The sequence below is a fragment of the Rhinoderma darwinii genome, chromosome 2 (genome assembly GCF_050947455.1).
Source record: "Rhinoderma darwinii isolate aRhiDar2 chromosome 2, aRhiDar2.hap1, whole genome shotgun sequence".
Classification (NCBI taxonomy): Eukaryota; Metazoa; Chordata; class Amphibia; order Anura; family Rhinodermatidae; genus Rhinoderma; species Rhinoderma darwinii.
The window spans coordinates 9,680,728-9,704,605 of NC_134688.1; the positions used below are offsets into that span (position 1 = coordinate 9,680,728).

At 42.7% G+C, this 23,878-nt stretch overlaps 1 protein-coding gene across 1 annotated transcript; it reads left to right on the forward strand.

Moving 5' to 3' along the window:
• Positions 1-535: 535 nt before the first annotated feature.
• Positions 536-9,156, forward strand: LOC142740383 (kelch-like protein 35). The gene is made up of 6 exons (XM_075849927.1): positions 536-1,404; positions 4,014-4,198; positions 5,799-5,917; positions 6,797-6,985; positions 8,178-8,366; positions 8,865-9,156. Exons 1-6 carry the CDS (start codon positions 536-538, stop codon positions 9,051-9,053), a joined length of 1,740 nt encoding a protein of 579 aa, XP_075706042.1. The 3' UTR covers positions 9,054-9,156.
• Positions 9,157-23,878: the final 14,722 nt, after the last annotated feature.

Sequence of the window (23,878 nt, forward strand, 5' to 3'; positions counted from 1 at the left end):
AAAGACTGATGTAGCAGAGCTGAATTTACTCATTGTTTACATTTTGTGATAAATTTGCATATCGCTCTGCTGCATCTCACTCAGCTCTGCTGCATCTCACTCAGCTCTGCTATCTCTGCATGGTTTTAAAGGTGCATATACTTTTTAGCGTGATTGTAGCTTGTCCATACAGGGTCACATATATATGTACATCTCTGTATAAAACAGAGCCAATCCCCACCCCCACCCATAGCCTGTGACATGGGGCAATTTTTAATGCACTGTTCCACCTATATCCTATTCATGGGGACAACTCAATCTGTCTGGATGGGGGAAACCGAGATCAAACAGGTGGGATTTTTACCCTTCAAATCAGGTTTGTTTTTTTTCACCCGGATAAGCGGCGCCATATGCATCTGGCAGCCACTGCTCTCCCCTCCATAGGAAAAACAGGAATATTCAACTAAACTAAACAAATGGTGAAGACCGATTCGTTATAGGATGTTGAAATTACTGGGTGATGGGCGATTCTTACTGTATGTCCTTATCTTATAGAATGTATACAGAACTGGGTTATGGATCTGAATCCCTTCAGATCCCTGTAGATGAAAATCGGGAGCAAGAGATACAAAGAGGACCATGTGGTGGGACCTGTTATGCAAATGAAATCCTACAGAGCTTGAATACGGACAGACAGAGCGGGTTATTCACGGACGTCCTCCTACGAGTGGATGGACAGACGTTCTGCTGCCACAAAGTCATTCTGTCTTCCAGAAGTTCCTATTTTAGGGCCATGTTCACCAACGGCTTTAAGGAGAGGGATGACCATGTTGTGGACCTTCATGAGATCTCTGCTCCAGTTATGGGTCTCGTGTTGGACTTCATGTATGAAGGCAGGATCTCCATACAAGAAGACAATGTAGAGGACATCTTGCAAGCTTCGGACAAGCTCCACCTCTACAGTCTACGAGACGATTGTGTGACGTTTCTTGACGGCCAACTTGACCCGTCCAACTGCGTAGGCATCATGAAGTTTGCAGATATGTTGTCCATCACTTCATTGTCTGAGAAAAGTAAGAAGCTGATGTTGGAAGGTTTTGAGGAGGTCTCCTGCCATGAGGAGTTCCTAAAGTTGAGTAAGGAGGATCTGGTTGAGTATTTGTCGAATGATGACCTAGCGGTGGGCAAGGAAGAAGTGGTCTTTGAAGCCGTCATGAGGTGGGTGAAGGACAATGGAAGAGAAGCTCTGAAGGATCTTCTAGAACAAGTCAGATTACCCTTAATGGATCCGGCTTATTTCCTGGAGAAGGTGGAAATGGACAAGACCATCCGAGAAAGTCCTGAATGTTTCTTTCTCCTGCATGAAGCTCGGATTTATCACGTTCTTGGAGACCCGATGAATTCTCGTAGGGTGAGACCCAGAAGGTAATGATAGAATATCTACATGTTTATGGGTAGACTTGACCTTTCCCGCTTCATAGCCATGTTGATGTTTCTTACGAAGGCCCCAAAGATTGTCTCCAGAGCAGAGAGCGGCTACAAAGAAGGTCTCTCCGTCTGGAGGACCCGGCATGTCTATGCATTACATGGACATCCCTTTGATTTGAATGAGAACTGTGTAGTGCTTCATTTCTCCTGTGGGGGCGCTGCAGGGATATTGAACAGGACATGTGATCTGCTTATTGTCTGGGAACCTTTATAACTAACAGGGACTGTCCAAAGAGGATACCCTTTAAATTGACTGTTTCTTTGTATCCTTCCATGAATTCATAGGCTGTCCTATATTAAATGTCGTTTTTACTGATATGGGGGCACTGACTCATGTGGCCATTGTGGGGGCACTGCGTCTGGTACTGTTATGAGGGACGCTTTCTAGGAATTAAGGTAGAGTCGTCAGTAGATGGGGCTATATGAAAAAAATGCTCACCAAGAGATTTCTTATAAATAGGCAAATACGTATTATTGCTGACTCCTATAAAAAAAATCAGCACGTAGTGTTTTGGCCTCTGAAATTTTCCAGCACTCCCTTCTTGCTCTGATAATTTGCATTATGGAAACAGTAATCTTTCCTAGGAAAAACTAACCGCCCCCATTATTTATGGAGCTCAGCTAAGCTGTGAGTGGGGCTGTCTGTTTCCAATAACAACTAACAGGATAACGAGTGCAGCTCTGGATTATAATACAGGATGTAACTCAGGATTAGTACAGGATAAGTAATGTAATGTATGTACACAGTGACTCCACCAGCAGAATAGTGAGTACAGCTCTGGAGTATAATACAGGATGTAACTCAGGATCAGTACAGGATAAGTAATGTAATGTATGTACACAGTGACTCCACCAGCAGAATAGTGAGTACAGCTCTGGAGTATAATACAGGATGTAACTCAGGATCAGTACAGGATAAGTAATGTAATGTATGTACACAGTGACTCCACCAGCAGAATAGTGAGTACAGCTCTGGAGTATAATACAGGATGTAACTCAGGATCAGTACAGGATAAGTAATGTAATGTATGTACACAGTGACTCCACCAGCAGAATAGTGAGTACAGCTCTGGAGTATAATACAGGATGTAACTCAGGATCAGTACAGGATAAGTAATGTAATGTATGTACACAGTGACTCCACCAGCAGAATAGTGAGTACAGCTCTGGAGTATAATAGAGGATATAACTCAGGATCAGTAATGTAATGTATGTACACAGTGACTCCACCAGCAGAATAGTGAGTGCAGCTCTGGAGTATAATACAGGATGTAACTCAGGATTAGTACAGGATAAGTAATGTAATGTATGTACACAGTGACTCCACCAGCAGAATAGTGAGTGCAGCTCTGGAGTATAATACAGGATGTAACTCAGGATCAGTACAGGATAAGTAATGTAATGTATGTACACAGTGACTTCACCAGCAGAATAGTGAGTGCAGCTCTGGAGTATAATACAGGATGTAACTCAGGATTAGTACAGGATAAGTAATGTAATGTATGTACACAGTGACTTCACCAGCAGAATAGGGAGTGCAGCTCTGGAGTATAATACAGGATGTAACAGGATCAGTACAGGATAAGTAATGTAATGTATGTACACACTGACTCCACCAGCAGAATAGTGAGCGCAGCTCTGGAGTATAATACAGGATGTAACTCAGGATCAGTACAGGATAAATAATGTATGTACACAGTGACTCCACCAGCAGAATAGTGAGTGCAGCTCTGGAGTATAATACAGGATGTAACTCAGGATCAGTACAGGATAAGTAATGTAATGTATGTACACAGTGACTCCACCAGCAGAATAGTGAGTACAGCTCTGGAGTATAATACAGGATGTAACTCAGGATCAGTACAGGATATGTAATGTATGTACACAGTGACTCCACCAGCAGAATAGTGAGTGCAGCTCTGGAGTATAATACAGGATGTAACTCAGGATCAGTACAGGATAAGTAATGTAATGTATGTACACAGTGACTCCACCAGCAGAATAGTGAGTGCAGCTCTGGAGTATAATACAGGATGTAACTCAGGATCAGTACAGGATAAGTAATGTAATGTATGTACACAGTGACCCCACCAGCAGAATAGTGAGCGCAGCTCTGGAGTATAATACAGGATATAACTCAGGATCAGTACAGGATATGTAATGTATGTACACAGTGACTCCACCAGCAGAATAGTGAGTGCAGCTCTGGAGTATCTACAAAGTGACTCCACTTAACTAGGCCCGAGGAGGCATAAAGGGGTACAGGGGTACGAATAGTGGCTAGTGTAGAAAATGGCGCTGGCCGCATGGTTGGCGGCACCAGTGAGTCTGCAGGGGATGAAGGTGCGCCTTTGTCCACCTGGGACAGATGTTAGAAGAGGGAGTAACGGCGGAAATGAAGAGGGGAGGTGTTAGGGAACTAACAATAGCCGGAGGGGAGGGGCAGACAACATAGGGAATTCCATATTTTTTCGTTTTAGCGATGTTAACACTTTATATGTGGATTGTTCTAGACGTGCCCCTCATGTTCTGTATTGTCCTGCCAGTTTGATGGACGTGTCGGAGCTCATTGTTGTTATTGGGGGCTGTGACCAGAAAGGAATCCTGAAGTTACCGTACATTGACAGCTACGAGCCCCGGACGGGGCGGTGGACGGCGCTCTCCGTGTTTCCTGGGTACACTAAGTCTGAGACGGCCGTGTGTACATTAAAGAACAATATATACGTGTCTGGTAAGAAGTTGGATTTGGAGATTTCACAGACGTTTCACTAAATGCAGCGGTGTCAGCAGGAAACGTCACCTCTGCGGTCCTGGTCTCATATTCCGTAGATGGGGGGGGCTTTATTTTCTTTATCTACTGAATCTCTCTTGCACATGTTGCATCTTTACCTAATGATTTTTCCATTTTCAGTTGCTTCCTGAAAACTGTCAGTAAGCAGGCTGCCTTCTGTTGACTGATCTGACGCAATGGGCATCACATAAAGGGTAGGGGGGTTGCACCAGCAGTACAGGGGCTGAAAACCCTCCATAAAACCCTTAAATTCTTATACTTACCCAGAATTCTCTGCTCCTGCGTCCAGCCCGACCTCCAATCACAGGCTGCAGTGGTCACATGGGATGAAACGTCATCCCAGGAGGCCCGGCTGCAGGACCTCAGAGGGATGCATCGCCATCGCTACCAGTAAGTATAGAATTATTATTTTTTCCGTGTGGTTTTCCGCAGTGGACATTCTGGCCGAAGAACTGCACCACAATTTGGTGCGTTTTTTCGGAAGGAATTCCCTGCGGCGTCCAGGGCGGCTACGCTGTATGCTTTTACGCAGCATATCCTGTGTGAACATACCCTTAGACCAGGTTCCCACAGGTCGGATTCGCTGCGTAAAACCCTCAGGGCATCCGACCTAGAACCCGCAGCACGTTCCGTCCAACAAGCCTGTGCAGTTTTTCAGGCGGAATTTCCACTGCAGAACGTCCATACTTACCCTGTCGTAGTCATGGCGATGCGTCCATCCGTTATCGTGCAGTCCGGCCTCCAGGGGTGGAGCTGCATCCCGTGATTTCTGCGATTACGCCGCAAAAGTCGCAACACTTGACTATTTGTTGCAGGATTTGCATCCTCATTGAATTCAATGGGGAAAACCCGCAACAGAAAAGCATCGAAAACGCAACGTGAATTGACATGTAGAGGATTTAAATTCCGCACCGCAGGTCAATTTATGAACGTTTGCGCTGTGGTATTTCTCCGCAGCGTGGGCGTGACATTTTCTGAATCTCATCCACTTTGCTGTTACTGTAAATGCTGCAGAATTTCCACACGGAATTCCGATGCGGAAATTCCGCTGCGTTTACGCTACATGGGAACCTTAGCCTTCTCACGGCTGTGGATTTGTTACATTTGTATCCGGTCTAGATATCCACAGCAGCAGCAAAAATCTCTGTCCTGTCCTGATAGTTTGCTACAATGTGTCAGTGCAGGTAAAATGTATCTGATTAGAATCTAGCCTGCTAATATCACAGACGATTGTCTAGACTGGATACGATTGTAACAAACGTAAATATTAGGTCTGTACAGGTGTTCAGCGCTGGATGTAAACCTGAATGTTCTCCTTCACTGAAAGCAAGCCGAGGTCTTGAAAATTGTAACATAAAGCATATTAGAAAGTTGCAGAACTTTCCATTATATAACGATTACACTTTATTTACATAAGACTGGACGACCCCCTTCAACTAAGAGAAGAATTGGGGGGTAAGGACACGTATCCGATTGGTTGGTGATTGCAGATCTATTACGTATAAGGTGGAGTCTTATTATTTGTCCTCCTCTCGTCTAGGGGGTCATATAAACAGCCGCCATGTCTGGATGCTCAACAGTCAGATAAACAGCTGGGTAAAGATGGCATCATTGACCACAAACCGGTGGAGGCACGGCATGGTCACCTTAAAGGGACAGGTACAAGTATTGAAAATAGTTATTGGGGAACTTATGAAAGGCGTTACGCCAGTTTTCTAGCGTTAAAAAGTCACAAATTATGGCGCACGCCATAATTTTGCACCTATTTGCGACAATTTGCTGATTTCCGCCACTAATGGCACTTTTAGAAAAGTGGGTGGGACTTAGTGGAAGGGGCGGGATCACCATTGACAGGTGTAAATTATAGCGAAAATTGATGTAATTTTGTAGCTGGCGAGGATTTCTCTTTGTGACCCATGGACGCACTTATTAGAAGTGCGCACATTTCAATAAATTTGTTGCATCTTCTGCGCTCTTCAGACGTATGAAACGCCAGTCTTGATAAATCATTGTCTTTTGTAGGGGTGCATTTATATTTTCAGTCAACAAGTAACTTTTTTTTCTACTGATTTTTTTTTATTTTTACCACTGTATTATTTATTATACTCCAGTCACATCCGTAGCTGCACTTAAAATTCTACTGGTTTCCTGATCGCTGCAGGACTTCAGGTTCACATTTTTTAAGGCACTTGCCCTTTTGTGGTGCATCATTGGACCTGACATTATCCCTTCTGGTTCACGTACTGTATGATACCTGCCCTGCTGTGCTGCATTATTGGAGATGTAGTCTTTACACCAAGAACTGTATAGTAGTCCAATCCAGAGAAAAAAACACATCTCCCACAATGCAATATGCCAGGATCTGGAGGAAGCTCAATTTAGATGGTTGTGTCTGTCGGCAATGTGCTAATGGTTTCCAAATGGTAGTTTTTTTTAAATGCAGCTTTGGATGTAACTGGAGTAGAAGACATGATTTAACCCAATGTACAGCATTTTCCACTTCCAATGAAAGGAAATAAATTAAAAAAATGTCCACAGATTTACGCTGTCGGTGGATTTGACGGTCTGAAGAGTTTGTCTTTGGTGGAACGGTACAACATATTCACAAACTCCTGGTCCCCTGTGACCCCCATGCTGGAAGCAGTGAGTTCGGCAGCAGTGGTCTCCTGCATGAACAAGCTGTATGTCATTGGCGGAGCTGCGGAGGATTATGGGAACACGGATAAGGTATAGTGGCACATATAGTTCTAGTATTATGTACAGATGAAGCAGAGCTGAGCTTGTTGGTCATTGTTTACTATGTAGTTTCACATTTTTCTGCATTGTTAATGATATCCAAACATATCTGTGGTTTTACATAGGACTGCAGATGAAGTGTACCTCCGATTTATAACCCCTGCTGCATGTAGTGTGATGTTCCAGTTTGTCACAGTCAAAAAATGACCCCCTTCTTGCTGTGTTTGAGCAGGACAGATCTTTGTCCTGCAACTTTCTGTAAAACTCCAGCATGTGAACGAGCCACGCGTTTCGTTCTGCGGTTTCCAGCGAGACAGAACTTGCAGTGCGCTCCCCGGCTGCAGCTTTGCAGACAGTTGCAGGATGGCGCCGCACAGAGGAAAGAAGGGGTCATTGTCTAATACATCTAATTGCAAACTGTAACATAACACTAGATGCAGCAGAGCTCTTTCAGGTTACAATTGGAGGTACACTTTAACCCAGAAGGTTTTGGTACACAAGCCTTGTGGGCATTAGAATGAGAAATTCAGCTCTGCTACATCTACGAGGTTGAGAACACTCACTGGAAGTTGCTGTCATCAACCTGTAGCTCCCCAGCTGTTGTAAAACTACATCTCCCAGCATGCATACAAAAATCGTGTTCTGTGTTACTTATTGATGGGGAAGGTGCAGGAGAGACATCACCATTGTCTCTCCTGCCTTTCTATAGAACATTGTTAATAGTTATTAATATTACCATTTGCAAAGTTTCACGCCTATATTCAGAAGGTAACATTTTTGGGGAAGAATTAGGTAACAGGCCAAGTTCAATAGAAAAATTATTCGGCCTTAGGCTGTCAGGGCATGCTGGGAGTTGTAGTTTTACAACCGCTATAAAGCCCCAGATTGGAGACCACTACCTTAGAGGGTAAATTCTATGCACTGCTCACAGTAATGTAATGCCAGCTTGCCTTTACTGTAAACTATCATTTATACAAATAGAAAGGCAGGAGAGACACTAATATTGTCTCTCCTGCATCTTCCCCTTCAGCCAGCTCTTTTGCCAGCACCTGGAACCAGAAATTTTCAATTCTTCAGTTTATTGAGTTTCCATGCTGAGCATCCAAACACTTCAGTGGAGTTTGACTAGAACCACCAGGTTGGATCCCGACCAATTTCGCATGATGTTTCCCCTCTGCTCCAGGTCCAGTTTTATAATCCTGAGGAAGATATATGGGCGTATGCGTCTCCAGCACCTTTCTCTAAGGCCGGCATCAGTGGAGTTGAAATTGACGGGAAGATTTATGTTGTCGGAGGACTAATGAGCGCGGTCTTCAGCTACCGACCAAGCACGGACACGTGGACTGAGGAGGCTTCATTACCGGGACCACTGGTGAGAATGTCCGTCTGCTTCTCCGATTAGGTCATATTATAACCTGGCAGTGCTGGATTAGTGGGTGCTGATTCGGATGGATAAAAATCTCTGACCGTTTTGTGTATACAGTTCCCATGCAGACTAATGTGTCTCCGTGGTTACAGACTACAAACTCAGTGTAGTCTGATCCTGCTGTCATGCGTTACTTAAATCCCTCTACACCCTCTTCATTAGCAACCTACAGAGAGTAGAAGAACAGTAACACAGGACTGCAAGATCTGACTACACAGGGGTTGTTTGTAGTCTGTTACCATGGAAACTATGCATAGTAGCTGTATACACAAAACAATAGATATTTTTAATCGAGACTTTTTGCAAAGTGACTTTATTATTGTATTTTAGATGCATTGGAGCAATAACAAAATTGGTTGCAAAAGTCTACACCCCTTTTATTTCTTTTTAGGATCTGGCAATCATTCTTAATTTCTGATATCGATGTTTTGTGTTTTCCTCCAGGAAAGCTGTGGTGTGACGGTCTGCAGAGGAAAGGTCTATATAATGGGAGGCAGAGGTGAAAATGGCGAAGCCACGGATAAATGCTTCGTGTTTGATCCCGAAACCAAGACCGTTTCTGAAGAGCGTCCGTTACGTCGATCCACCAGTCATCACGGCTGCGTCACCATCCTGCAGTATGGGAGGATATGATTGGACGTAGGACCTGAGTATCAGCAACCAAAGGCAGAGAACATATAAAAGATGAAATCCTTCACCGATATGAGACCGCTCCGCCAGCCACGTGCATATTGGTGTATGGATATTGGGAGGGTGGACTGCCGTGGGGGAGGGGATGATAGAGGGCTCGTCCAATTAAAGCAACCAACATGGGCAATTCAACTTCCAGCCGGGACCGGCTACCCCGGCAATTTGTTTGGAATGTCTTGTTTTTCCTTTCTATATATTTTGTCACCGTGTTGGTTTTAAGTCCAACATTAAGTGCTGATTAATTTCATAATTTGTTGTCAAAATATCAATTTATTCTGACACAGAGCTCCAAATCCCCTGCATAGATACAGACATTAATTATAAAATTCTGTCTGCCTGCAGGCACCACTAGGGGGAGCTTACTGCATACTGTTCAAGTTGCAGGCACTGGGTTACTGCAGCTAGCCAGAATTGTATCATTTATCTCTATGTCTATGCAGGGGATTTGGAGCTTTGTGTCAGGAAATAATAGCGCTCTGTCGCCTAAAAAGATATATTGTGAAATTAGGCAGGACCAAATTTTGGACCTTTTTAGAAAAAACAAGTCCCCCCCCCAATGCTCACATGCAGGTATTTAACTCTTTGTAGTATTGCGCAGGGCCACCATCAGGGCAGTACACGTGGTACTGAAGTCAAAGGCTGAGGAAAAGGGCCCATGCCCTGAATGGGACTCAAGCAGCTCCACCGGCCCCATTTTATAGGCAATAACAAGCAAACATGGGGTCCATCAACTTCATAGGCCATATAGGCGCCCAATGAACTCACAAAATGTAAGTGATGGGTTGAAAAAAAATTCTTAAAGATAATTTTTTTTCCTTTTCTTCTACGGGGGCCTCCGTAAAGTCATGTGACCCCCTGCACAGATTGCATATCACATGTACATAATAGGGTCTCCAGGTAAAGAACGGGAGATGGCCCAGATATTACAAATAGCGGCCCTGGTACTGCTGTCCTTATATGTGGCCCCCCAGGAACCTTACATTTACAGTAATGCTACTAGTGGACTATAAATTGTACAGTTTGGGGGCTGTTTGATGCCCACGGTCTTTTTGGCTCCTTATTTATAAGACAAAAGAAAAAGTTCTACGTGAAATGTTCTTCTTTAAATAAATGTTTCTATGTATAAAAATAGTAGAGCACGATAAAAATGTGAAAACCGGATTCTAATATCTTACGCCGAAGCTGAGATATAATTGCTTGAATTCACAGGCCCAAAGCCTGAGGCTGCACTACTGAGGACTCCTAGGGATTTATGATGCTGTCAGTTTGGGCCTTGCATCCGTAATACAGACGCTAAAACGCATCCATCTTGTATGTTACACACCCCTATTCGGTTTTAATATTGGGACAACCCTTATGCCGCCCGGACGCTACTCCCTGATCTTAGATCGATGGTCAATACTATGGAAGCACAATTTAACTGAAAAATTAAAGGACGTCTATCATAGTATATGGCTGTCCCCCCCCAGGTTCAGGCCTTTTGGAATCCCCACCCAGATAATATTCTGCAGGGGGAAGCTTTTCACTTTCTACACAGTTTATTTTCATACTTCGGGCCCAAATGGACGCAACCCCTTTAATTCCGTCACAGCTGCAGAAAATTTCTGCGCAGAATTGTTTAATGCGCGGCATGTCAACTTGCGGAGTGGTTGCACATTTGATGCAGATTTTCCCCATTGAGTTCAATGGCAAAGTAAAATTCTGCAACAAATGTTGCAATTTTTTGCTACGGAAAAGCAAAAAAACACACGTTTTCTCCCTTTTCTCAGACCACGTCTTGACATTTTTACCTTGTTATTTCCGTAATCGCATCCTACATGTTTTTTCCATGTCCGTGGTGACTCAGGGAATAAGTAAGATAATAAATATGGCGCGTCTTACACGTCTGCGGGATATTCAGCCGCCACCAGTAACTTACGGCTCACACAGCGGATTCATTCTTGATGCGTTTCCTTCACGGATATCGAAGGTCTTATCATTTTCCGTATGTCAATGAGACTTGTTTGCTCTTTATTCTAAATCTTCCGAAGACTAAAATAGAAATTGACCGCGAATACGCAGCTAGTTGTCTGCCGGGATCCGTGTCCGGGGACCCTCGTTCTCAGACTAAGTGGGGCTCCTCTAGTTTTACCCCTACCAATCTGACCCTCTGCCTATCCAGTGGATTTACGTCATAAAAGACAATTCTTAGAAAACCTTTTGTGCGCTAAACATATCATAAACAGAAATATCTCTCCTGTTTGTTACATTGTATCAGTGCAGGTAAATGTATCAGTCCGGAGTCCAGACTGTTTAAGTTCACAGAATGTTGTCTAGACGGGATACATTGTAACAAATGATGTTTGGATGCTGCCTCTGAATGTTAACAAGAAGGTTCCCTTTCACTGACAGCAAGCAAGAATGGTGAGAAATTTAAACACAAAATGGGGGAGTGGCTTAAAATTTGGCAAAGATCTAGCACAAAATTCTGTCGCAAAATAAGCCAAACCATAGGTGGTATAAGAAGCAGAAAAGTGTCTAGCGAGATGCGCCAAATGTATCATACAATGTGCACCACTGTGAAAAATTTGGCGCATTTTCTGGTGTACATCCTGTGCGCTACATTTACTAACTGTTTTAGACACTTTGTGGCTCATGGAGGTCTGTACTCTTCCGTGCGGCTCATGGAGGTCTGTACTCTTCAGAGCTGCTCATGGAGGTCTGTACTCTTCAGAGCTGCTCATGGAGGTCTGTACTGTTCAGAGCTGCTCATGGAGGTCTGTACTCTTCAGAGCTGCTCATGGAGGTTTGTACTCTTCCGTGCGGCTCATGAAGTCTGTACTCTTCCGGGCGGCTCATGGAGGTCTGTACTCTTTCGTGCGGCTCATGGAGGTCTGTACTCTTCCGGGCGGCTCATGGAGGTCTGTACTCTTCCGGGCGGCTCATGGAGGTCTGTACTCTTCCGGGCGGCTCATGGAGGTCTGTACTCTTCCGTGCGGCTCATGGAAGTCTGCACTCTTCCGGGCGGCTCATGGAGGTCTGCACTCTTCTGGGCGGCTCATGGAGGTCTGTACTCTTCCTTGCGGCTCATGGAAGTCTGCACTCTTCCGGGCTGCTCATGGAAGTCTGTGCTCTTCCGGGCGGCTCATGGAGGTCTGTACTCTTCCGGGCGGCTCATGGAGGTCTGTACTCTTCCGGGCGGCTCATGGAGGTCTGTACTCTTCCGGGCGGCTCATGGAGGTCTGTACTCTTCCGGGCGGCTCATGGAGGTCTGTACTCTTCCGGGCGGCTCATGGAGGTCTGCACTCTTCCGGGCGGCTCATGGAGGTCTGCACTCTTCCGGGCGGCTCAAGGAGGTCTACACTCTTCCGGGCGGCTCATGGAGGTCTGCACTCTTCCGGGCGGCTCATGGAGATCTGCACTCTTCCGTGCGGCTCATGGAGGTCTGCACTCTTCCGTGCGGCTCATGGAGGTCTGTACTCTTCCGGGCGGCTCATGGAAGTCTGTACTCTTCCGGGCGGCTCATGGAGGTCTGTACTCTTCCGGGCGGCTCATGGAGGTCTGTACTCTTCCGGGCGGCTCATGGAGGTCTGTACTCTTCCGGGCGGCTCATGGAGGTCTGCACTCTTCCGGGCGGCTCATGGAGGTCTGCACTCTTCCGGGCGGCTCATGGAGGTCTACACTCTTCCGGGCGCCTCATGGAGGTCTGCACTCTTCCGTGCGGCTCATGGAGGTCTGCACTCTTCCGGGCTGCTCATGGAAGTTTGTACTCTTCCGTGCGGCTCATGGAGGTCTGTACCCTTCCGTGCGGCTCATGGAGGTCTGTACTCTTCTGTGCGGCTCATGGAGGTCTGTACTCTTCAGAGCTGCTCATGGAGGTTTGTACTCTTCCGTGCGGCTCATGAAGGTCTGTACTCTTCCTGGCGGCTCATGGAGGTCTGTACTCTTCCGGGCGGCTCATGGAGGTCTGTACTCTTTCGTGCGGCTCATGGAGGTCTGTACTCTTCCGGGCGGCTCATGGAGGTCTGTACTCTTCCGTGCGGCTCATGGAGGTCTGTACTCTTCCGTGCGGCTCATGGAGGTCTGTACTCTTCCGTGCGGCTCATGGAAGCCTGCACTCTTCCGGGCGGCTCATGGAGGTCTGCACTCTTCCGGGCGGCTCATGGAGGTCTGCACTCTTCCGGGCTGCTCATGGAGGTCTGTACTCTTCCGGGCTGCTCATGGAAGTCTGTACTCTTCCGGGCGGCTCATGGAGGTCTGTACTCTTCCGGGCGGCTCATGGAGGTCTGTACTCTTCCGTGCGGCTCATGGAGGTCTGTACTCTTCCGTGCGGCTCATGGAAGCCTGCACTCTTCCGGGCGGCTCATGGAGGTCTGCACTCTTCCGGGCGGCTCATGGAGGTCTGCACTCTTCCGGGCTGCTCATGGAGGTCTGTACTCTTCCGGGCTGCTCATGGAAGTCTGTACTCTTCCGGGCGGCTCATGGAGGTCTGTACTCTTCCGGGCGGCTCATGGAGGTCTGTACTTTTCTGTCCGGCTCATGGTCGGCCCCTTTATTTTAGTGGCTACAGTATGGTGTTTTATTCTATTTAACCCCTTAATAACCACCAATATGCCTTTTCACGGCGGCCCAGTCTAAGTCCTGCACGGGTGTCCCGTGCTGGCTGTAGCCGGGGCTCGGCTGTCTAATGACAGCTGGGCTCCTGCTCCAACGGTAGCGATCGAAGTTTAGTTTGATTGCGGCCGTTTAAGCCGTTAAATGCCACGGTCAATAGTGACCGTGGCATTTAACTTGTTTACAGAGGGAGGGAGCTCCCTCTATCACCCATTGGCGGCCCGCAAATGCAATTGCGGGCCTCCGATGGGTTGTGATGGCACCTGGGGGCCTGAAAAAAGCCCCCAGGTCTGCCCTGAGCATATGCCCGGAACGTCCTAATAGATTGCCTGTCAGATTTACACTGACAGGCAATAATGCTCTCGTATACTAAGCATACCAAAGCGTTATAGCAGCGATCTGAAGATCGCACAGTAAAGTCCCTTAGTGGGACTAATAAAAGAAATAATAAATGTGAAATAAAGATTATTAATAAAAATGACAGTAAAAAAAATTAATAAAACCCTTTTTTTCCATAAAAAGTGGTTTTATTTAGTAAAAATGTATAAAATAAATAAAAACACACATATATGGTATCGCCGGGGCCCCTTAATGACCCAAACAATAAATGTAATATGTTATTTAAACCGCAAGGTGAACACCGTAAAACAAAAACGCAAAAAAAACAATTTTTTCAATTGCCAACCAAATAAGTCATAATAAAAGTTATTCAATAAGTCCCATGTACCCCAAAACAGTACCAATCAAAACTACATCTTGTCCTGCAAAAATCCAACCCAAAAAATAATTACATTGAAGGAAAAATAAAAAAATTACGGCTCTTGGAAAGCGACGATGCAAAAACAAATTATTTTAGTTCAAGTGTTTTTATTGTGCAAAAATTGTGAAACATAATAAACCTCCACATATGTGGTATCGCCGTAATCGTACCGACCCATAGAATAAAGGTAACATGTTATTTACGCCGCACAGTGAACGGCGTCAATTTAAAACGCATACAACTATGGCGGAATTTCAGGGTTTTTTTCTATTCCCCCCCCAAAAAAAAGTTCATAAAAGTTAATAAAAAAATTATATGTACCCCAAAATGGTGGCATTAAAAAGTACAACTAATCCCGCAAAAAACAAGTCCTCATACAGCTATGTAGACGGAAAAATAAAAAAGTTCTAGCTTTTTGAATGCGACTATAGAAAAACAAAAAAAAATAGCTTTGTCATTAGGGCCTAAAATAGGCCGGTCACTAAGGGGTTAATGGCGTGTTCAGACTTTTCAGGTTTTGGTTCCATCGAATTTGATTCTATTACATGATAATGACTTCTCTGGTATCTATAAAACACGAAATAACTGCGATACAGGACAAAGCTGAAACAGTATATAATAGCCAGACGATGACATCATCAACCGGAGTCATTTTTCTGATTTCCGAAATTAAGGGGATTTTCCATCTCTGACATTTATGTCCTATCCAAAGGATGGATGGATGGACAGATGGATAACTCAATAGATTTCATAGAAATAAGGTGGATGGATGGAAAAAAAGATAGAATGTTTAAAGGGGGGTTTTCAAGTGTGTAGGCGCCCACGACAGAGACCCCTCACCCACGATTATATTGACTAACTTTGTCAACTTTCTACATCTACTACATCATACAATTTTGTATTGAGGGGTTTAGGGGTTAGTGATGTATTTCTGTAATGTCCCTGGGGGTCTAGAGTGACCTAGTTATTCCGTCACTGTGTGGTTATGGTGTTGTGGGATAGATAGATAGATAGATAGATAGATAGATATGAGATAGATAGATAGATATGAGATAGATAGATAGATAGATAGATAGTCTCTCTATCTATTTATCTATCTATGTGGTTATGGTGTGGCGGTATTATTCAGTAACAGTATGAGGGTATTATTCAGTCACTATGTGGTTATGGTGTGGGGGTATTATTCAGTAACAGTATGGGGGTATTATTCAGTCACTATGTGGTTATGGTGTGGGGGTATTATTCAGTAACAGTATGGGGGTATTATTCAGTCACTATGTGGTTATGGTGTGGGGGTATTATTCAGTAACAGTATGGGGGTATTATTCAGTCACTATGTGGTTATGGTGTGGAGGTATTATTCAGTAACAGTATGGGGGTATTATTCAGTCACTATGTGGTTATGGTGTGGGGGTATTATTCAGTAACAGTATGGGGGTATTATTCAGTCACTATGTGGTTATGGTGTGGTGGTATTATTCAGTAACAGTATGGAGGTATTATTCAGTCACTATGTGGTTATGATGTGGCGGTATTATTTATTAACTGTATGGGGGTATTATTCAGTCACTATGTAGTTATGGTGTGGTGGTATTATTCAGTAACAGTATGGGGGTATTATTCAGTCACTATGTGGTTATGGTGTGGCGGTATTATTCAGTAACAGTATGGGGGTATTATTCAGTCACTATGTGGTTATGGTGTGGTGGTATTATTCAGTAACAGTATGGGGGTATTATTCAGTCACTATGTGGTTATGGTGTGGTGGTATTATTCAGTAACAGTATGGGGGTATTATTTAGTCACTATGTGGTTATGATGTGGCAGTATTATTCAGTAACAGTATGGGGGTATTATTTAGTCACTATGTGGTTATGATGTGGCAGTATTATTCAGTAACAGTATGGGGGTATTATTCAGTCACTATGTGGTTATGGTGTGGTGGTATTATTCAGTAACAGTATGGGGGTATTATTTAGTCACTATGTGGTTATGATGTGGCAGTATTATTCAGTAACAGTATGGGGGTATTATTCAGTCACTATGTGGTTATGGTGTGGCGGTATTATTCAGTAACAGTATGGGGGTATTATTCAGTCACTATGTGGTTATGGTGTGGGGGTATTATTCAGTAACAGTATGGGGGTATTATTCAGTCACTATGTGGTTATGGTGTGGGGGTATTATTCAGTAACAGTATGGGGGTATTATTCAGTCACTATGTGGTTATGGTGTGGAGGTATTATTCAGTAACAGTATGGGGGTATTATTCAGTCACTATGTGGTTATGGTGTGGGGGTATTATTCAGTAACAGTATGGGGGTATTATTCAGTCACTATGTGGTTATGGTGTGGGGGTATTATTCAGTAACATTATGGGGGTATTATTCAGTCACTATGTGGTTATGGTGTGGTGGTATTATTCAGTAACAGTATGGAGGTATTATTCAGTCACTATGTGGTTATGATGTGGCGGTATTATTTATTAACTGTATGGGGGTATTATTCAGTCACTATGTAGTTATGGTGTGGTGGTATTATTCAGTAACAGTATGGGGGTATTATTCAGTCACTATGTGGTTATGGTGTGGCGGTATTATTCAGTAACAGTATGGGGGTATTATTCAGTCACTATGTGGTTATGGTGTGGTGGTATTATTCAGTAACAGTATGGGGGTATTATTCAGTCACTATGTGGTTATGGTGTGGTGGTATTATTCAGTAACAGTATGGGGGTATTATTTAGTCACTATGTGGTTATGATGTGGCAGTATTATTCAGTAACAGTATGGGGGTATTATTTAGTCACTATGTGGTTATGATGTGGCAGTATTATTCAGTAACAGTATGGGGGTATTATTCAGTCACTATGTGGTTATGGTGTGGTGGTATTATTCAGTAACAGTATGGGGGTATTATTTAGTCACTATGTGGTTATGATGTGGCAGTATTATTCAGTAACAGTATGGGGGTATTATTCAGTCACTATGTGGTTATGGTGTGGCGGTATTATTCAGTAACAGTATGGCGGTATTATTTAGTCACTATGTGGTTATGGTGTGGCGGTATTATTCAGTAACAGTATGGGGATATTATTCAGTCACTATGTGGCTATGGTGTGGAGGTATTATTCAGTAACAGTATGGGGGTATTATTCAGTCACTATGTGGTTATGGTGTGGCAGTATTATTCAGTAACAGTATGGGGTATTATTCAGTCTATGTGGTTATGGTGTGGTGGTATTATTCAGTAACAGTATGGAGGTATTATTCAGTCACTATGTGGTTATGGTGTGGCAGTATTATTCAGTAACAGTATGGGGGTATTATTCAGTCACTATGTGGTTATGGTGTGGAGGTATTATTCAGTAACAGTATGAGGGTATTATTCAGTCACTATGTGGTTATGGTGTGGTGGTATTATTCAGTATCAGTATAGTAATATTATTCAGTCACTATGTGGTTATGGTGTGGCGGTATTATTCAGTAACAGTATGGGGGTATTATTCAGTCACTATGTGGTTATGGTGTGGTGGTATTATTCAGTAACAGTATGGAGGTATTATTCAGTCACTATGTGGTTATGGTGTGGGGGTATTATTCAGTAACAGTATGGGGTATTATTCAGTCACTATGTGGTTATGGTGTGGTGGTATTATTCAGTAACAGTATGGGGATATTATTCAGTCACTATGTGGTTATGGTGTGGGGGTATTATTCAGTAACAGTATGGGGGTATTATGCAGTCACTATGTGGTCATGGTGTGGAGGTATTATTCAGTAACATTATGGGGGTATTATTCAGTCACTATGTGGTTATGGTGTGGCAGTATTATTTATTAACAGTATGGGGGTATTATTCAGTCACTATGTGGTTATAGTGTGGTGGTATTATTCAGTAACAGTATGGGGTATTATTCTGTCACTATGTGGTTATGGTGTAGAGGTATTATTCAGTAACAGTATAGTAATATTATTCAGTCACTACGTGGTTATGGTGTGGCGGTATTATTCAGTAACAGTATGGGGGTATTATTCAGTCACTATGTGGTTATGGTGTGGAGGTATTATTCAGTAACAGTATGGGGTATTATTCAGTCACTATGTGGTTATGGTGTGGAGGTATTATTCAGTAACAGTATGGGGGTATTATTTAGTCACTATGTGGTTATGATGTGGCAGTATTATTCAGTAACAGTATGCTGGTATTATTCAGTCACTATGTGGTTATGGTGTGGTGGTATTATTCAGTAACAGTATGGGGGTATTATTCAGTCACTATGTGGTTATGGTGTGGTGGTATTATTCAGTAACCGTATGGAGGTATTATTCAGTCACTATGTGGTTATGATGTGGCAGTATTATTCAGTAACAGTATGGGGGTATTATTCAGTCACTGTGTGGTTATGGTGTGGTGGTGTTATTCAGTAACAGTATGGGGGTATTATTCAGTCACTATGTGGTTATGGTGTGGCGGTATTATTCAGTAACAGTATGGGGGTATTATTCAGTCACTATGTGGTTATGGTGTGGTGGTATTATTCAGTAACAGTATGGGGGTATTATTCAGTCACTATGTGGTTATGGTGTGGGGGTATTATTCAGTAACAGTATGGGGGTATTATTCAGTCACTATGTGGTTATGATGTGGCAGTATTATTCAGTAACAGTATGGGGGTATTATTCAGTCACTGTGTGGTTATGGTGTGGTGGTGTTATTCAGTAACAGTATGGGGGTATTATTCAGTCACTATATGGTTATGGTGTGGAGGTATTATTCAGTAACAGTATGGGGGTATTATTCAGTCACTGTGTGGTTATGATGTGGCGGTATTATTCAGTAACAGTATGGGGGTATTATTCAGTCACTATGTGGTTATGGTGTGGCGGTATTATTCAGTAACAGTATGGGGGTATTATTCAGTCACTATGTGGTTATGGTGTGGTGGTATTATTCAGTAACAGTATGGGGGTATTATGCAGTCACTATGTGGTCATGGTGTGGAGGTATTATTCAGTAACATTATGGGGGTATTATTCAGTCACTATGTGGTTATGGTGTGGCAGTATTATTTATTAACAGTATGGGGGTATTATTCAGTCACTATGTGGTTATAGTGTGGTGGTATTATTCAGTAACAGTATGGGGGTATTATTCAGTCACTATGTGGTTATGGTGTGGTGGTATTATTCAGTAACAGTATGGGGGTATTATTCAGTCACTATGTAGTTATGGTATGTAGGTATTATTCAGTAACAGTATAGTAATATTATTCAGTCACTACGTGGTTATGGTGTGGCGGTATTATTCAGTAACAGTATGGGGGTATTATTCAGTCACTATGTGGTTATGGTGTGGAGGTATTATTCAGTCACTATGTGGTTATGGTGTGGAGGTATTATTCAGTAACAGTATGGGGGTATTATTCAGTCACTATGTGGTTATGGTGTGGGGGTATTATTCAGTAACAGTATGGGGGTATTATTCAGTCACTATGTGGTTATGGTGTGGAGGTATTATTCAGTAACAGTATGGGGGTATTATTCAGTCACTATGTGGTTATGGTGTGGGGGTATTATTCAGTAACAGTATGGGGGTATTATTCAGTCACTATGTGGTTATGGTGTGGAGGTATTATTCAGTAACAGTATGGGGGTATTATTCAGTCACTATGTGGTTATGGTGTGGCAGTATTATTCAGTAACAGTATGGTGGTATTATTCAGTCACTATGTGGTTATGGTGTGGCGGTATTATTCAGTAACAGTATGGGGGTATTATTCAGTCACTATGTGGTTATGGTGTGGTGGTATTATTCAGTAACAGTATGGGGGTATTATTCAGTAACTATGTGGTTATGGTGTGGAGGTATTATTCAGTAACAGTATGGGGGTATTATTCAGTCACTATGTGGTTATGGTGTGGTGGTATTATTCAGTAACAGTATGGGGGTATTATTCAGTCAGTATGTGGTTATGATGTGGAGGTATTATTCAGTAACAATATGGGGGTATTATTCAGTCACTATGTGGTTATGGTGTGGTGGTATTATTCAGTAACAGTATGGGTGTATTATTCAGTCACTATGTGGTTATTGTGTAATGGTATTATTCAGTAACAGTATGGGGGTATTATTCAGTCACTATGTGGTTATGGTGTGGCGGTATTATTCAGTAACAGTATGGGGGTATTATTCAGTCACTATGTGGTTATGGTGTGGCGGTATTATTCAGTAACAATATGGGGGTATTATTCAGTCACTATGTGGTTATGGAGTGGCGGTATTATTCAGTAACAGTATGGGGGTATTATGCAGTCACTATGTGGTCATGGTGTGGAGGTATTATTCAGTAACAGTATGTAGGTATTATTCAGTCACTATGTGGTTATGGTGTGGTGGTATTATTCAGTAACAGTATGGGGGTATTATTCAGTCACTATGTGGTTATGGTGTGGCGGTATTATTCAGTAACAATATGGGGTATTATTCAGTCACTATGTGGTTATGGTGTGGAGGTATTATTCAGTAACAGTATATGGGTATTATTCAGTCACTATGTGGTTATGGTGTGGTGGTATTATACAGTAACAGTATGGGGGTATTATTCCGTCACTATGTGGTTATGGTGTGGCGGTATTCAGTAACAGTTAGGGGTATTATTCAGTCCCTAAGTGGTTATGGTGTGGTGGTATTAGTCAGTAACAGTATGGGGGTATTATTCAGTCACTATGTGTTTATGGTGTGGCGGTATTATTCAGTAACAGTGTGGGATATTATTCAGTCACTATGTGGTTATTGTGTGGAGGTATTATTCAGTAACAGTATGGGGGTATTATTCAGTCACTATGTGGTTATGGTGTGGAGGTATTATTCAGTAACAGTATGGGGGTATTATTCAGTCACTATGTGGTTATGGTGTGGTGGTATTATTCAGTATCAGTATGGGGGTATTATTCAGTCACTATGTGGTTATGGTGTGGCAGTATTATTCAGTATCAGTATGGGGCATTATTCAGTCACTATGTGGTTACGGTGTGGTGGTATTATTCAGTAACAGTATGGGGGTATTATTCAGTCACTATGTGTTTATGGTGTGGTGGTATTATTCATTAACAGTATGGGGGTATTATTCAGTCACTATGTGGTTATGCTGTGGGGGTATTATTCAGTCACTATGTGGTTATGGTGTGGCGGTATTATTCAGTAACAGTATGGGGGTATTATTCAGTCACTATGTGGTTATGCTGTGGGGGTATTATTCAGTCACTATGTGGTTATGGTGTGGTGGTACTATGGGGGTATTATTCAGTCACTATGTGGTTATGGTGTGGGGGTATTATTCAGTAACAGTATGGGGGTATTATTCAGTCACTATGTGGTTATGGTGTGGCAGTATTATTCAGTAACTGTATGGGGTATTATTCAGTCACTATGTGGTTATGGTGTGGCAGTATTATTCAGTAACAGTATGGGGGTATTATTCAGTCACTATGTGGTTATGGTGTGGTGGTATTATTCAGTAACAGTATGGGGGTATTATTCAGTCACTATGTGGTTATGGTGACGTGGTATTATTCAGTAACAGTATGGGGGTATTATTCAGTCACTATGTGGTTATGGTGACGTGGTATTATTCAGTAACAGTATGGGGGTATTATTCAGTCACTATGTGGTTATGGTGTGATGGTATTATTCAGTAACAGTATGGGTGTATTATTCAGTCACTATGTGGTTATGGTGTGGAGGTATTATTCAGTAACAGTATGGGGGTATTATTCAGTCACTATGTGGTTATGGTGTGGTGGTATTATTCAGTAACAGTATGGGGGTATTATTCAGTCACTATGTGGTTATGGTGTGGTGGTATTATTCAGTATAAGTATGGAGGTATTATTCAGTCACTATGTGGTTATGGTGTGGAGGTATTATTCAGTAACAGTATTGGGATATTATTCAGTCACTACGTGTTTATGATGTGGTGGTATTATTCATTAACAGTATGGGGATATTATTCAGTCACTATGTGTTTATGGTGTGGCGGTATTATTCAGTAACAGTATGGGGATATTATTCAGTCACTACGTGTTTATGATGTGGTGGTATTATTCATTAACAGTATGGGGGTATTATTCAGTCACTATGTAGTTATGGTGTGGCGGTATTATTCAGTAACACTATGGTAATATTATTCAGTAACAGTATGGGGGTATTATTCAGTCACTATGTGGTTATGGTGTGGAGGTATTATTCAGTAACAGTACGGGGGTATTATTCAGTCACTATGTGGTTATGATGTGGTGGTATTATTCAGTAACAGTATGGGGGTATTATTCAGTCACTATGTAGTTATTGTGTGGTGGTATTATTATTCAGTAACAGTATGGGGGTATTATTCAGTCACTATGTGGTTATGGTGTGGCGGTATTATTCAGTAACAGTATGGGGGTATTATTCAGTCACTATGTGGTCATGGTGTGGCGGTATTATTCAGTAACAGTATGGAGGTATTATTCAGTCACTATGTGGTTATGGTGTGGGGGTATTATTCAGTAACAGTATGGTGGTATTATTCAGTCACTATGTGGTTATGGTGTGGTGGTATTATTCAGTAACAGTATGGGGGTATTATTCAGTCACTATGTGGTTATGGTGTGGTGGTATTATTCAGTAACAGTATGGAGGTATTATTCAGTAACAGTATGGTGGTATTATTCAGTCACTATGTGGTTATGGTGTGGTGGTATTATTCAGTAACAGTATGGGGGTATTATTCAGTCACTATGTGGTTATGGTGTGGTGGTATTATTCAGTAACAGTATGGGGGTATTATTCAGTCACTATGTGGTTATGGTGTGGGGGTATTATTCAGTAACAGTATGGTGGTATTATTCAGTCACTATGTGGTTATGGTGTGATGGTATTATTCAGTAACAGTATGGGTGTATTATTCAGTCACTATGTGGTTATGGTGTGGAGGTATTATTCAGTAACAGTATGGGGATATTATTCAGTCACTACGTGTTTATGATGTGGTGGTATTATTCATTAACAGTATGGGGATATTATTCAGTCACTATGTGTTTATGGTGTGGCGGTATTATTCAGTAACAGTATGGGGGTATTATTCAGTCACTATGTGTTTATGATGTGGTGGTATTATTCATTAACAGTATGGGGGTATTATTCAGTCACTATGTAGTTATGGTGTGGCGGTATTATTCAGTAACAGTATGGGGATATTATTCAGTCACTACGTGTTTATGATGTGGTGGTATTATTCATTAACAGTATGGGGGTATTATTCAGTCACTATGTAGTTATGGTGTGGCGGTATTATTCAGTAACACTATGGTAATATTATTCAGTAACAGTATGGGGGTATTATTCAGTCACTATGTGGTTATGGTGTGGAGGT

Excerpts from the sequence above, each read along its gene's own strand:
- LOC142740383 (XM_075849927.1), top strand. The coding sequence starts at position 536 with ATGTATACAGAACTGGGTTATGGATCTGAATCCCTTCAGATCCCTGTA. Across the intron at positions 5,918-6,796 it reads TGGTCACCTTAAAGGGACAG|ATTTACGCTGTCGGTGGATT; the intron begins GTACAAGTATTG and ends AAATGTCCACAG. Across the intron at positions 8,367-8,864 it reads CTTCATTACCGGGACCACTG|GAAAGCTGTGGTGTGACGGT; the intron begins GTGAGAATGTCC and ends GTTTTCCTCCAG.